Below are 15,447 nucleotides of genomic sequence, written 5' to 3'. Positions count from 1 at the left end.
CACTGGATATAAAGGATGCCTACCTTCAAGTTCCTATTCATCCCCTTTACAGGAATTTTTATGTTTCTCTATTGCTTCCTTGAATTTTCAGTTCTCTGTTTTGCCCTTTGGCCTTTCTGCTGCCCCAAGGGTGTTCACCAAATGAGTAGCACGTGTAATAGCTTTCTCCAGGCTTCAAGGCATCCAAGATTTCTCTTATTTAGACAAGCTTCTGATTCAAGCATCTTCCCCAGATATGTTTCTGCAGAACCTGCGCTTTACCATTTCACTTCTGTAAAGGCTGGGATTCACTGTAAATTTCACAAAATAATGTCACAATTTCTCAGGATCATGTTTTTCCTGGGGTGAAGGATACAGACAGACCTTATGCTAGCTTCTTTCCCTCTTCCAAAGGCTCTGTCCCTCATTTCTTTTTTCCAAACTCTTCTCCCTCTACACTCTGTCACAGCCAGGGAGTTTCTCAGACTTTTGGTATTCATGACATGCACCATTCCAATGTTACCTTTGACCAAACTTCACACAAGTAAGTTTCAGTGGTTCTTAAACAGTTTGGATGCATCCTGCACAATCCCCTAGAGGCACTGGTTCCTCCTCTTCCTTGTCTGAAGAAGGAACTCCAATGGTGGATTAAGCAGATGGCCTTGAACCCAGATCCCCCTCTTCATCCTCCTCTTTTAATCTCAAGTGCTGTTCACAGATGCTTCAGATGTAGGTCGAGGAGCAGCCTTCGGCTCCATGAAGGTACAGGGGGTCTGGCCACCTTCCCAAAGGAAGGAGCACGTCAATATCAAAGAGATGAGTGCTTCTGCTGGCCCTTCAGGCTTTTCATCCTCGTTTCCTTCCAGATCCTCAAGTTGTTTACAGACAACATCCTAGTCCTCTAGTATGTAAACAGACGTGGGGGGGGGGTGAAATCTTATCTTTGCAGGGTAAGCTCTCATGGCTTGGGTGCTTGCATTTCAGTATCCTGTCACTCTTTAGGCAATGTACATCTCCTCCAGTCAGAAATATGTGGCAGACACTATGAGCAGGTCCTTGACTCATTCCCATGAATGGAATTTTCACAGGTATGTGTTTCTGGGGGTTCACTTCTAAATCTCGAATCTCAAAATACTGAACTCAAAATCACGAAAGCACAAAATACTGAAAAGTCATAATACTGAATCTCATAATATCGAAAAACATACAGGATAACAACACTTACTATATTGCAGCGCAAGTGCATACAGAAACAATGAAAAGACAAACCATATTAGTCTATTCTAACTGTAAGCAGGGGGTCAAGCACCCCTGCAGAGTTCAGGCGCCTAGGCAGCGAGACATTTCCCTGTGGTAAATTTGATTGGGGACACATGGCTGAAGTGACTTTCAGCTGCAGAGAAATATGGCTGTTTGCAAATTCCCTGTGGGCAAAGAGAAGCACACCCTGCCATGCTCACAGCTTTAATAACCAAACGAATGGTGGCAGAAGCAGTAATGAGTGTTGTGCTCAGTGTACTGTACATACTTATGTAACTACAGAATGTAGAAGTGTGCTACAGCATGGAGGAAATCCTGCAGGATACTGTAGTCACATTTATGCTCCAGTATGTGTTTTAGGTAATGTTTCCTAGACACTGTGAAGGGGGTAGCGGTCCACACACTCCAATTATAAAGGCACTATCCATTGTGCACTGCATTTTTTACTAGCTTCTGGCCAGCCTGCTGCTGATGCCTACAATATTGCCTGCTGTCTCATGTTCCCTTCTGGGACCATGGACATTGTTTTTCCTCTGTGCATTTAGTTACTGAAGTTATGGGCATGGCAGCGTATGCTTCTCTTTGCCCACAGGGAATTTGCAAACAGCCATATTTCTCTGCAGCTGAATGTCACTTCAGGCATGTGTCCCCAATCAAATGTACCACAGGGAATTGTCTCACTGCCTAGGTGCCTGAACCCACCTCTGCACCCCATATGTGGGCGGCTGCACACCCCCTGCTACTTAAATATAACAACTCGAGATCACACTTCACTACACTAAGATGGGTTATGTTGTAGTATAGTAAATTAAAAGGGAACATGACTAAGGTTACAACAGGCAGTGCGGTCATGAAGCATATAATGGTATGTTTGCCATTTTCTTCTGTGAAGTGTGATCTCAGAGTTGATATATTTAAGTAGCAGGGGCTGTGGGGGGTGCAGGGGGCTTGCCCCCCGCTTATAGCTGAAGAGTACGTTTCTGTATGTACTTGTGCTGCAGTATAGTAAATGTTGGTGTCCTGTATGTTTTTCGATTATTATGAGATTCACTATTATGAGTTTTCAGTATTTTGAGCTTTCGAGAGTTTGAGTTCAGTATTTTGAGATTCGAGATTGAGCTTTCGAGATTATGAAGTGAACCCGTTTCTGAACATTGTTCACCAGTGGGTTACTCATCGAGTACATTTTTTTGCCTCCCCTCTAAACAGAGTCCCACGTCCTCTGGTTTGGAAGGTGGACACCCTATCTTTTTCTTGGAAGGGGATATTTCTTTATGCACCCCCCCCCCCCATTCTGAAGGTCCTGTTCAGTATTCAGGAGAAACCCAAAAACTTGCTGGTGACTCCCTTTTGGCCAAAACAGCATTGGTTCTCTCTTCTGCATTTAGCCAAGGGCAGTTATCCCATGTTACCTCACAGGATGGATGACCTCACACAAGGCAAAGGATCTCTTATCTACCCCCCACCTGTTCACTCTGCAGCTGACTCTGTGGGTGCTAGAATATGGATTCTTTTCAGACACCTTTTTTTTCTTGGGATGTGCTTAGAGTTCTGCATGAGGCCAGAAAACCCAGTACTAAGAAATCCTACTCATCTAAGTCGAAGAGGTTTTTTTGCCTGGTGTCTTTCACATAACTCGGATCCATTGATTGTGGATGTTCCACTGGCTCTCTGTGTGAATTGCTCAATGCTGGGTTGGCCTTTTCCTCTGTCAAGGCCCACTTGTCAGCTGTTTTTGCATGTCTGCATTTATCTTCTCCTTCAGCTTTTAGGTTTGAGGCTAAACAATTCCTCAAAGGCATTCTACACATCAGACCCCCCAGGAAGCCCGTTCTCCTTGGGATCTTAATTTGGTTTTGGAAAAACTGACTTTGGCTCCTTTTGAGCCTGTGGCTGCAGATTCTTTGCAGCATTGCTCTTAAGACTGTTTTGTTAGCTTTGACTTTAGCCAGACTGGTGTCTGAGCTTCAAACCCTTATGGTTTCTCCTCCTTTTTTGGCTTTCCATAAGGACAGGATGTCCTTTCATACTAATCATTCATTCATTTATTTATGTATATTTATTTATTATTTATTAGCATTTGTTGACCAGGAAAAGTCCACTGGGTCAGAGACCCATTTTTAGTGGAGGCCCAGGGAAGAAAAGCTCCTCAGAGTATTACAAAGAGACACTGTTTAACATATGATTAAAAGTATTAGATATATAATGGGTAGTAAAACATTTTACAATTTACAATTCCTAGGACTACATTAATATTGCATTAGGAATCATTACATAGGTTAAGATTCCAAAGAAAGCACAAGGGCTCCACAAAAAACAGTAAACACAAAAGAAAAACGAAGCCCAGCGACGTACAATAAAGCTCCCAGTCGGCAGAAACTGTTAAGTTACTTAATTCTCAGCGTAGGTTCTGGGCTTCGTTTTTCTTTTGTTTACATAGGTTAAGATGTTACTTCAGTAGAAACACATGGATTGTAATACAGTACTTTCTTTGCTGCAGACAGTGTAGTTTACAGTATTATTGTGAAAGGCTTTGTGTTGCTTACATATGCCAGTCTAGGATTTTGTGCTGTTTAAGGAGGTTTGCGTCTAAGGGATGAGCAAGATGGATTATTCAGATAATGAGATTTTAGAGCTACTTTGAAAGATTTTGGATGGTCAATTTGGTTTATTTTGGATGGTAGGATGTTCCATAGTTTGGCGATTGAATAGGAGAACAGACATTGTCCGGCTTTTTTGTTGGGTTTTGTTACAGAAAGCATGAGCTTACAGGAAGATGTTGGTGTTCTTTTGGAGGTGTACGTTTGTAGGAGTGAACCACTCCTATTATTCTAGTCATTATTGCATTCCTTCCTTTGCAGGCTCTGACTCACCCTTTACCCTCCCCTCCCCTTCCCTCCTCACTCAGTCTCTCAGACCTTAACTGCCTCACTTCATCTCAACTCCAAGCACATATTCAACTGACTTGCACCTAGCTTCCTCTCACTACCACGTATACTACTCATTCAGTCTCCTCTCTTACTCCTCTATCTTCTCCTTCCTTCCCATTAGCCCTTCTGGCTGGTCCTACATTTGTGTGGCGCATCTGCTTTATATCTGAGTTTAGTGCAGTATTTGTATACAAGATTTAGGTTTATGAGTTTAGAACAGTATCCATTTGAGCTTAGTACTATCTGTATATACATCCTACCTTTATTCCTAGCCTTTGGCTAGATATGGGTATATCTGTTCATTACTATGTTTCATATTGTCTGTATAGCTAATGTTTGCTGCAGTATGTAATGTGAAATTGTTCAATCTCGCCGTTTGTTCTTACGCATGGGTTCAGAACCGATCCTCGGCTCCGAGACGGCCACTTCTTCAGCTCTGCATTTTGAGAAAGCTCGAGGCACAGTCCTATGTTGCAACTATTTGTAGGATTTTTAAACACAAGTAGTGAATATTTAAAATTTACTTATACTGAAGGTAAAAATGGATTACCATACCTGGACACTCAACATCTCTTACAATGATGGTAATATATATTCTACCATTCATAGGAAGAGCACTTTTTCTAATAGTTATTTAGCATACAGCAGTTGTCATCCACATAAAGTTAAACAAAATGTTTTTAAAGGGCAATGTCTCCGTGTAGCACGTATGGTATCAAATTTTGAAGACATGAAAAAAGAATTACAGTTTATTAAAAGTTTATTTATTCAAAGAGGATATCCAGAAGAAATGATGGACACAATAATAACATAAGTTACAAACCAATGGAATATTAAATATAGACCACTTTTGGGAGTTGGTGATATAATTTTTCAAAATGATGATATTAATTCCCATACAAATACACTAAATAATAACCATCATAAAAGGTTTATACTACAATACAACATGGGTGTAGACCAGATCAAAAAGATTATTTTTAAATTTTGGTATTTGATTAGTAGTGACACTAGTTTAATAAAATTATTGGGATCTAAACCTAATTTTATATATAAAATGGGTAAAAATATGAAATATCTTTTGGAACACAGACATAGTGAGGGGAAAAATAAAAACTATTTAAATAATAACACGAAGTAGTAAATGTGGATTTTGCAATCAATGCAGATATATGTCTTTGGAAAATAAAATACAACTAAGGAATGGCTTAAAATCTAATATAAAATGTAGATATGGTAATTGCAATACAAAAAATGTAATATATTTAGCAAAGTGTAGTAAATGCTCAGGTTTTTACATTGGAAAGACAGAAAGATGTCTTAAAAAACGTATATATGACCATATATACAGCATCAAGACTAAGGATAAAACTAATGCACTATCCAGACATGTAGAGACTGAATGTGTTGATCATAATTTTATGTTTAGCATTCTTGACGTTATTGATATAGATCCTAGAGGTGGTGATGTTAAAAGTTTACTTGCATATAAAGAAACGTGGTGGCAGATATATTTAGATGCCACCACTTTTCCTGGTTTAAATGAATTTATATTTACTAAATCGTTATTATTAGTATAAAGTGAGATATTTAACAAGAATATGACACACAATTATATATTTATTTATTAATAATTTATTACTTGTTAATATTAATTTTAAATTTTTATTTATAAATGTATTTATACATGAATTCATTATAATATTTATATATATAAATAAAATAATTTACAATCATATATAAAATAAAGTTTTTAGTTAAGGTTTACTATTAAATTTTATATATATAAAAAATTTTTATGAAATTTTAATAAGTTTTTAATATACTTTTAAATATTTTTTTTTTTTATATATGTTGGTTGAAGTACGAATATATAACAGTCCATACCCATCTTCGCTGTCTATGTTGCTGTTATAGTTATAGTTATTGTTATTGTATTAATTATTATCATCACTATTATTGTCATTTAAAATACCAGTTATTTAATTAATCAAATTGTATTATCTAGAACATCATTATTTGTATTTATTTGCACACAAACATATATATTTGGTCATTATTAGTTAATTTTTTTATATACTAATAGGTTCGCTGATGTTCTTGTTACACTGTTCATACAAAATGTTTATGTATTAATATGATAGTATTTTATTGAGACCTCATATTTTACTGATGCATTTACTGATGCATTTATTTAAAGCACAGTATTTTATGTATTATGTATATTACTGGTAGACTATTTTTTGCAACCATTTGCACAACCATATGCACATACATTTGTATTTGTATATATGTGTTAGTATGTTTTTAAATATTAATGAGTAGTTTTGGCGCCACTAAGGTTACTTAAGAAGCAGATTCATAAGTAATTAGTAGCTCTGATGAAGACCAGTAATGGTTGAAAGCGCTTAACTCTACTAGTTTGCCTTTTTTGTTTATTTGTTTACCAGTCTGCTTATCGAATTTGTTCGTGTTCCACTATTTTTGTCATTAAACTGTGGATTATTAACGGCAGTCATTTGGCACTTATTGGTGCGCTCCTGGCTTTACCTTTAATTTAGTACAGATAGTTGATAGCAAAATATTAGTCTTTTACTAGTGTAGTTGTAGTGGGATTATTATTATTATTATTTTTTTATAAAGTTTTCGCTAAAGGCAATATTTAGGCCTATTATCCTGTCTGGGTCGACAGGTGTTTTTTCTTTAGGAAAGGCTTAAGTCCATAGACTTTTTTGTGTGTGTGTTATCTTTATATATGTATACATACTTTTAAATATTTAGGTGTTTATATATATATATATATCTTCGGAGTGTTACAACATGTCTGAGAAACAAAAATCAGGTTTCAAGAAATGTCAGTGCGGACAAAAAATGTCCATCACAGATAACCACTCTTCCTGCGTCTACTGTCTTGGCCCTCTCCACTTACAGGAGGACTGTTCTATTTGTCATTCCTTTAGTGGGAGGGTCATGATGGAGAGGCGCAGGAAGTTAGTAGACAGGGGTTTAAAACCCGAGTTTCAGGCGGCCCTTGACAAGGCTGAATTGGTTTCCAAGTCTTCGAAGGGTTCCAAGTCTTCGAGAGTGTCGGAGCCAAAGTCTTCGGCTCCGAGCACCTCCATTAAGATTCGGACACCGGCTCCACAGACTTCGGAGTCGGCTGTCTAATGTATATCTTTGATCGAGACTCCGGGCTTGGAGCCGGTTTCGGAGGTTCCGCCGCCATCGATCCTTCACTCGGTGACTACTTCGACCCGCTCTTCGAGACCCTTATCTGATTCAGATGTGGATCGAGTGATACAGAAGTTAATGGAGAACTCGGCCCTTTCCAAATTGATCGAAGTTTCATCCCAGCTGGTTTCGAAACTCGAAGCCCTCCCTGGGTCATCTACTGCTCCTCCTCTGAGACCTGTCGAGTCTTCAGAGCCAAGAGTCGAAGTTCCGATGATGGTAGAACCCTCGATACCAAAGCCTACAGCCGTGCTTTCGGTACCGTTGATCTCGACGCCCTCGGAACGGATCAAGGGGTCCCGGAGTCGACTATCGTTCCTGGGTTCTGGGGCGGACAGTCGAACCGAGCTGTCGGTACCGACTCTCCCCCTAGGACCCTCGGCTCAGATTAGTTCAGCACCGTCCTCTGGGTCGGAGCCCGGACCCCCGATCTCAGGGATTGTTCCTGGTTTCTCGGAACCAGGGATGTCCTTGGATCCATGTACCAGTGCCTTCGTCGCCATGAGGAAGGTCTTGTCGAAACAGACACATATCTCATCGGATTCTTCTTCTCCTCCCCCTAAGGGCCCATGTTCGACTTCTGTATCCTCGGCTCCTACAAAGCGTCGAGACCCAATGCCTCAGCTGCCCCCAGAGGGTGCTCCCGGTTCCTCGGACGCTTCTCCAGAAGCCCCATCTGAAGTACCACCAAGGAAAAGACTGTGCAAGAGAAGGCACATAGATTCCCCACAGGAATCTCTTACATCAGATACAGATTTAGATGAAGCAGAAGGGTCCCCACGGTCCCCCTCGGAGGATGTCTCCTTTGAGGACATCCTGGAGATCCTAAAACAGAGGGGAGATTGGCAGCCACTTAACCCTTCGGTGGACGAATCAGTATTGCTGAAGGCATTCGGAGCTCTACCTTCTACCTCCTGGGTGACCCCTCCCTTTGACGAACTTATGGACTTGATAGCTCGTAGGGCTTGGGAGACACCTGACACGGTGGAACCAATTCCCCGCAGACAGAATAAGTTTATAACAGCCCCCCAGGACAAGAGTTTTCTTACCAAGGGTGTTGCAGTGGATACTATGGTGGTGGCGGCAGCCACTAAGAAGGACATGTCAGAGTCCTCTTCCACTGTCCATCCTTTTAATAAGGATTCTAGGACGATGGACCGATATGGGAAGCGAGTTTTCAGTTCTGTGACTTTTTCCATGCGATTGCTGAACTACTTGACGCATTTTGCGCGTTTACAGAGGGATCTCCTCAAGGAACTCGGAGATGCTCTCCAGGGTCGCACAGATGCTGCTGTTACCGAGAAAGTGACAGCACAACTTAATACCCTTAACTCTGTAGTCAACTCCTCCATGAGGCTCATTTCGTATGCGGCCGAAGGTGCGAGTAGAGCGGCAGCTTCAGCGATTGCACTTGGGAGACAGTCCTGGCTGCGGCTGTGCTCCTTTGTGGAATCCTTCAAGTCTTCCTTTACTAATGTCCTGTTTGATGGTGCCTCTCTTTTTGGCCCCAAAATAAAGGAGACCCTCACTAGGTGTGAGCAAGAAGGGAAGACCCTATCTGCTGTAGGAGTCCGTTTTTCCGTCCCTTCCAGACCATACCCCAAAGGGCAGAGGCGGAAAGATGTGGTTCCGTAAGACACAGGGTTCCTTTTAGTCCACACAGAGTGATAATGCCCCTTCCAGAGGCAGAGGAGGGGGAAGAAATGGAAGACGCCGACCAAGCGGCAGAGGGGGTCCGCAAAACCAGGGCGACAGAGATACTTTCTCTGGCAAGCCCTTCCAGCACTTCTGAGAGGAGGCCCGGCTGTCCTGCTCTGGAGGCATTCGGGGGACACTTAACTTTGTACCCACTGGCCTGGCGAAATTTAACTTCAGATTCGTGGGTACAAAGTATAATTACCAGAGGTTACGACATAAAATTCATAAACGTTCCCCCTACCACCAAAAGATTCCCAGACGTTCCACCCAATCTGCGGAATCAGGCAGCCTTAGAGATCCAGAAGCTGCTCAGAAAAAGAGCCATCCAAACAGTCCCAGCAGACCAAATAGGATCCGGAACTTACTCAAGGTTCTTTTTAGTTCCAAATAAGACAAGGGACTGGAGACCAATTCTGGATCTCGGCAAACTAAACCCCTTCGTAGTGAAGGAGAAGTTTCGGATGGTCACGCTACAGTCAATCCTTCCTTTTCTGCAGGAAGGAGACTGGATGTGCTCTGTAGATCTCAAGGACGCGTACTACCACATAAAGATGGCCAGACCGTCCAGGAGATTCCTGCGCTTCCGGCTGGGAGCCAGTCACTTTCAGTTTCGAGCTCTGCCGTTTGGCCTCACCTCAGCCCCCAGGGTGTTCACCAAGTGTATGGTAGTAGTAGTGTCTCACTTGAGACAAGGATTCCAGGTGTTTCCGTATCTAGACGACTGGCTCCTCTCCGCCACCACCGAGTATCATCTTCTCCAAGCAATAGATTACACAATCAGTCTTTGTTCCCGTCTTGGCATTACAATCAATTTCAAAAAATCTACCTTATCGCCATCACAGCGTATCTAATTTATAGGGGCAGAACTGGACACTACTTTGGTCAGGGTCAGGCTCCCACCAGAAAGGGTTTCAAAACCAAGGGAGCAGATTGCAGTACTCCTTTAAAAGACAAAAGCAACAGCAGAACTGGTTTTGAAAGTCCTGGGATTGTCAGCCGCACTTTTTGCAGTCCCTCTAGGAAGAATGCACATGAGGATCCTTCAGTGGTTACTGTTCGCCCAATGGTCCTATCAGCACCTGCTGTTGTCACATGAAATTCTGATCACATCCTGCTGCAAGCAGGATCTGCGATGGTGGATGCTATCTCAAGACTTGACACAGGGTCGGCCTTTTACCCTACCAACTCCGATAGCGACAATAACCACGGACGCTTCCCTGATCGGGTGGGGGGGGGGGTTTCCAGGGAAAGACGGTCCAAGGTCAATGGTCCAGAACAGAATGCAAACTGCACATCAGTGTCCTAGAGCTAAGAGCGGTGTTTCTAGCGTTGCAACACTTTCACAGCGTCTTACCTCAAGGAACAGTGGCAGTCCGGACAGACATGTCAGTGGTCTGGTACATCAACAAACAGGGAGGAACAAGATCTTATCCACTATACAGAGAGGCCCTCAGGATCTGGCAATGGGCTGTCTCCACCGGACGCTTTCTGATAGCAGCGCACATTCCTGGGATGTCCAACGTAATTGTGGACAGGTTGAGCAGAGCCATCCTGTTACCCCACGAGTGGTCTCTGAAATCTCAAGTGGCGGAAGCGATATTCCGCAAGTGGGGCCAGCCTTGCTGCGACCTTTTTGCATCGCCGATGAATGCCAAATGCAGAAGCTACTTTGCCCTTCTCCCTCCACCAGGGAGCGTCCCCAGAGATTCACTGGTTCACGATTGGCCCCCAGGTCTCCTTTATGCTTTTCCACCTATTCTGTTAATCCCCAGGTTTCTACAGAAAGCCAAACATCTGGAAAGGACCATAATTCTAATAGCCCCATTCTGGCCTTGACAGATCTGGTTCCCCTTTCTTCAGGCCCATCAAATCGAGGAGCCATGGATTCTAGACCCAGTTCCAGACCTTTTGACCCATGCGTCAGGAGCCCCTCATCCATCCCTGCAGACCCTGAAATTGACAGCTTGGCTGCTCCTCTTCCCATCCTAGCCAGGTCAAGCCTTTTGTCCCCTCCGGTTAAACGCATAATTGTTTCCTCTCTCAAACCATCCACTACAAAGACTTACCGGAGCAAGTGGAAACATTTTTCTTATTGGGCATTACAACAAGGATTAGATCCAACAGAAGCACCGGTGCACAAAATTTTGGAGTTTCTGTCTAAGATCTTTGAGGAAGGAGCATCATCGTCCACAATTAGTCCAACTGGCAGCCAAATCGAACTTTCATGTGGATGAAAGAAATTCTTCCATCATGTCCCACAGACTATGCAAGGCATTTATGAAAGGCAATTTCCACCTCCGTCCTACCATTCGTAACCCGGTTGCTCCTTGGAATCTTAACCTAATTTTATCCCAGTTGATGTTACCCCCCTTTGAACCAGCCTCCACAGCCTCTCTTAAGTTCGTGTCATGGAAAACCTTATTCTTGGTGGCTATCACCTCCGCTCGTAGAATTTCGGAATTACACGTGCTATCTGTTCGACCTCCCTACTTGATCTTCCACTCGGATAGTGACATTACGCACCAATCCGTCTTTTCTCCCAAAAGTTTGTTCACTTTCAAATATTAACCAATCCATCGAACTTCCCACCTTTTTCAAAAATCACACTAACAAGTTGGAATATATGCTGCATAAATTAGACGTCCACAGACAACTCAGGTTTTATTTGCAAAGGACAAAAGATGACAGGAAATCAGACCAGCTATTTATATCCTTTGCTGACCAAAGAAAAAAGGTATGGCGGTTACGAAAGTTACCTTGTCTAAATGGCTCACAAATTGTATTAAATTTATCTATTCGCAGGCGAAACAGCAATTACCTTTTCAACCCAAGGCTCATTCTACCAGGGCGATGGCCACATCTCTAGCCCATGCAGCCCGTTTGCCGTTGGATACTATTTGTGCGGCAGCAACCTGGGCGAAGCCTCATACCCTCATTCTCCAGTATAAGTTGTACAAGAACTCCAAAGATAGGGCCTCCTTTGGTTCCGCGGTCCTCAGGAACGTTCTTCCATGAGCCACCCAGGGTAAAGGAGCTAGGGACGCTACCCATGCGTAAGAACAAACGGCGAGATTGAACAATTTCACATAAAGAAGTTATGTTCTTACCATAACATTCCATGTGAATTGTTCATCTCGCCTTTGTTCTTACTACCCACCCTCCATCCCCCGGTCTATGGTTTTTTCGGAGAACGGGATGATTTGGATTCCAGTTCAGCTTGTCTTCAACACCTTCCTTTCAGTCTCTGGCTTCTTCTGTTGTCAGGGTACACTTCTCGGTACCTAGGTATTTAGGGCATTGGTGCCCCTTATCTTTAATTTACTGCGAGCGCCTAGGGCGCATTGTTATCTTCTGGTGTTAGCAAACTAGATCTGAGGATTAGCACTAGGGGATTATGGGATAGGACTGTGCCTTGAGCTTTCTCAAGATGCAGAGCTGAAGATGTGGCCGTCTCGGAGCGGAGGATCGGCTCCGAACCCATGCGTAAGAACAAAGGTGAGATGAACAATTCACATGGAACGTTATGGTAAGAACATAACTTCTTTTTATTTACTATTGTATGTATATTCAGTTGTTCTTCGTGTACTCCGTTTCTCATTTATTGTTCTGTGGAGCTTTTCTCCCCGGGCCTCTGCTGAAAAAGGACTTGTGTCCAGTTGGAATTTCCTGATAAAACAATGTAAATAAATAAATAAATTTATGTCCAAGGTTGTGAATGAGTTGTAACTTAATCAATCCATTCATTTGCCCACCTTTTTTCCTTCTCCACAGTCTCCTAGTGAGACGGTACTACACACCTTGGATGTGCATAGACAACTCAGATTTTATTTGGCTAAAACCAAGGCTATCAGGAAATTTGATCAGCTTTTTGTTTCTTTTCATCTCATATCTTTTGGAATTGCCTGTTTCCAAGCAAACTATTTCCTCTTGGATTTCTAAGGCTATTTCTTTTTCTTACATTTCTCATGGTAAGAACCTTACTTTTTCTGTTAAGGCTCATTCTCCTAGGGTTGTGGCTTCTTCTGGTGCTTTCTTCGAGAGTTTGGACACTAATTCTATTCTTGAAGCAGCCTCCTGGACTTCTGTACATTCCTTCACCAAACACTAAAAGTTTGGATGGAATCTCCAGAGCTAGATTTGCTCTGGCCACTCCCAAAAGAGCTGTACTGCCCCTTCCTCCTCCCAAGTTTCTTCATGAGCTTTAGTACTCCTCTCACATTATGAATACTGCAACAGTAGAATAGAAGGTCATAGGATAGTTGTGTAAAATCTTACCAGAAAGATAAAAGTCTTTCTTTTCACTGTTAAAGTATTCTGTTCGTACAAAGTCCCTGGGTATTGCTTTTTCTTATGGATGTGTGAATCACCTCTTTGTTTAGTTGGACTGGTGTTCCTTCTAGGGCATTCATTTCAGAGGATAGTACATGCGGACATCACAGTTATGCCCTATGTATGTGGGGAGCATACGTGCGATGTCTCTCTTACTTGTAAGTAGTAAAAGGCTTTGGTATACTGGTCGGACATTGGGTCTCCCTTGGTAAGGAATCCCTCGTGTTATCAATACTGTAACAGTGAGGACAGGGACATCTGTCGATATGCTAAGATTTTACACAACTATACTTTAGGAACCTTAAGGCAAAAATGTAAAGTAATTAGTCCTAAAGATTTTCTTCCTTTAGTGCTATACCATCACCTGAAGCAGTTAGTGTGCACAGTTAGTATATGATGCAAATGAATGCTTTGTGTATCATAAAGAGACGCCACCCAAAACATCACATCTTTTTATTTTAACAGCATGCTGCATGTTTTTAACTTTAAATACTAATGCACCTTTTTCTCTCTTACTAGAATGACATCTACGGAAAGTGCAAATAGCTTTACGTTGATTGGTGAGGCATCAGATGGAGGTACTATGGAAAATTTAAGTCGGAAATTAAAGGCAAGAATTTTTTATATCTCTATAAACAGTGACAGGCATCCGGTAATATCCTGTGTAAAACGGGGAAAAAAAAAGATCAATAAATGGTATTGGGTATATGAGAACCTTGTACTGCACTAAATATTGATAGCTGGTATGATTGCTGTTTCTTTGGATGCAGAGGGTAAAGGCTGCGAGCTTTAGGTTCTGTGGTTCAGAGTTTGAGTCTGTCAGGTCTCATTTGCCTACTGTGCGACTTTGAACAAGTCACTTAACTGGACAGTGCTTGGGGGCAACTAGAAATATTGATTAGGTTCTTCATTTGGCTGCTGGACTGCAAACCTAGTAGTTGCATATGAACCTGTTATGAAAGAAAGTTTTAGTGTTTCTTTTGAGTATTTATTTTTACATACTTACCAGCCATAGAGCACTTTTGCTGCTACTGATACTTGCTCATAGGAGGTTACTAGGCTAATGGCCCTGGGGCCCTTATAAGCCTAACCAAAAGTTTATTCCCAAAAAAGAAACCTCAGTCAGCATCTCTTGCCCCTGTTAGTGAGGGACACAGGTGGAACCCCTGGGACAAATTTGTGGTTTCCCATCCACTCATTAAGGTTGCACTTGAAAGAGGGTCAGCGAGGTAGTCTGTCTGACATGTACTGGAAGTCTATTCCAGAGATGGGGCAGCCTCTGGGAGACAAACCTGTCTCTCCAGCAGGTTTTGCTAATATTGCATATTAGATTTAGGCCTTTCAATTGCGAGGAGTTAGACTTGCGGATATGGAGCATCTCTAGTAGGGGAGAGTCCAGGATTGCCTTCTAAGCGAGACATAGATCATTTCTAAGCAATCTCGTTTCCTTTTTAAAGCAAGAGCATGGTGGTGGCATGTCTATCACATAGGCAGCCATCACAGGGGATTTAATCATAAGCTCCGTCATTCTGTGTGCATCCCTTTGAGGTCCCAAGGGGTGGGAATGGTGCAGGGTGGTGGTGCAAAGACTTTGTCACCCACCTCCCTCCCATCGCTGGTCTCCACTACGATCATAAGTTGAGCACACCCCAGACATGTGACATGTTACCCCATCCCCCCCTCACACCCACCCAGGATAGGGAGACATGCTCTCTGTCCTGGGAGGGGACATTGGAACATGATTCACATCATTCCATCTGATCATTCTTTTCCCTGCCCAGCTGGCTGCTTCATTCAGCAACTGGGAAGCTAACTGAGCCTGGGAATTAATTTGAGATTCAGCCTTCTGTCAGAACAAGTGGACTAGAATGTAATAATAGATTTGTCCGCGAGTAAAGATAAGCTTGCTTAACATTTATTTATTTATCACCCTTTCCAAAACCTATTGTTCTATGTTCTAGTTAAGCCAAAATTAAAATAGCTAGCATGCACTGGGGCAAATTTTCTGTTAAAAAAAATT

At 42.3% G+C, this 15,447-nt stretch overlaps 1 protein-coding gene across 1 annotated transcript in view; it reads left to right on the top strand.

Annotated features, from left to right (window-relative positions):
* The window catches only part of BECN1 (beclin 1), a 1,139,297-nt gene that overhangs the window by 558,344 nt on the left and 565,506 nt on the right, over window positions 1–15,447 (top strand). Inside the window, exon 6 of the mRNA XM_044054677.1 lies at window positions 13,947–14,037. Within this exon, the coding sequence (XP_043910612.1) occupies window positions 13,947–14,037 (91 nt within the window). The remainder of the gene's footprint in view (window positions 1–13,946; window positions 14,038–15,447) is intronic.

This window comes from Protopterus annectens, chromosome 13.part0 (assembly GCF_019279795.1).
Source record: "Protopterus annectens isolate FY-2018-M chromosome 13.part0, PAN1.0, whole genome shotgun sequence".
Taxonomy (NCBI): domain Eukaryota; kingdom Metazoa; phylum Chordata; order Ceratodontiformes; family Protopteridae; genus Protopterus; species Protopterus annectens.
This window is presented reverse-complemented; position numbering and strand designations above follow the sequence as displayed.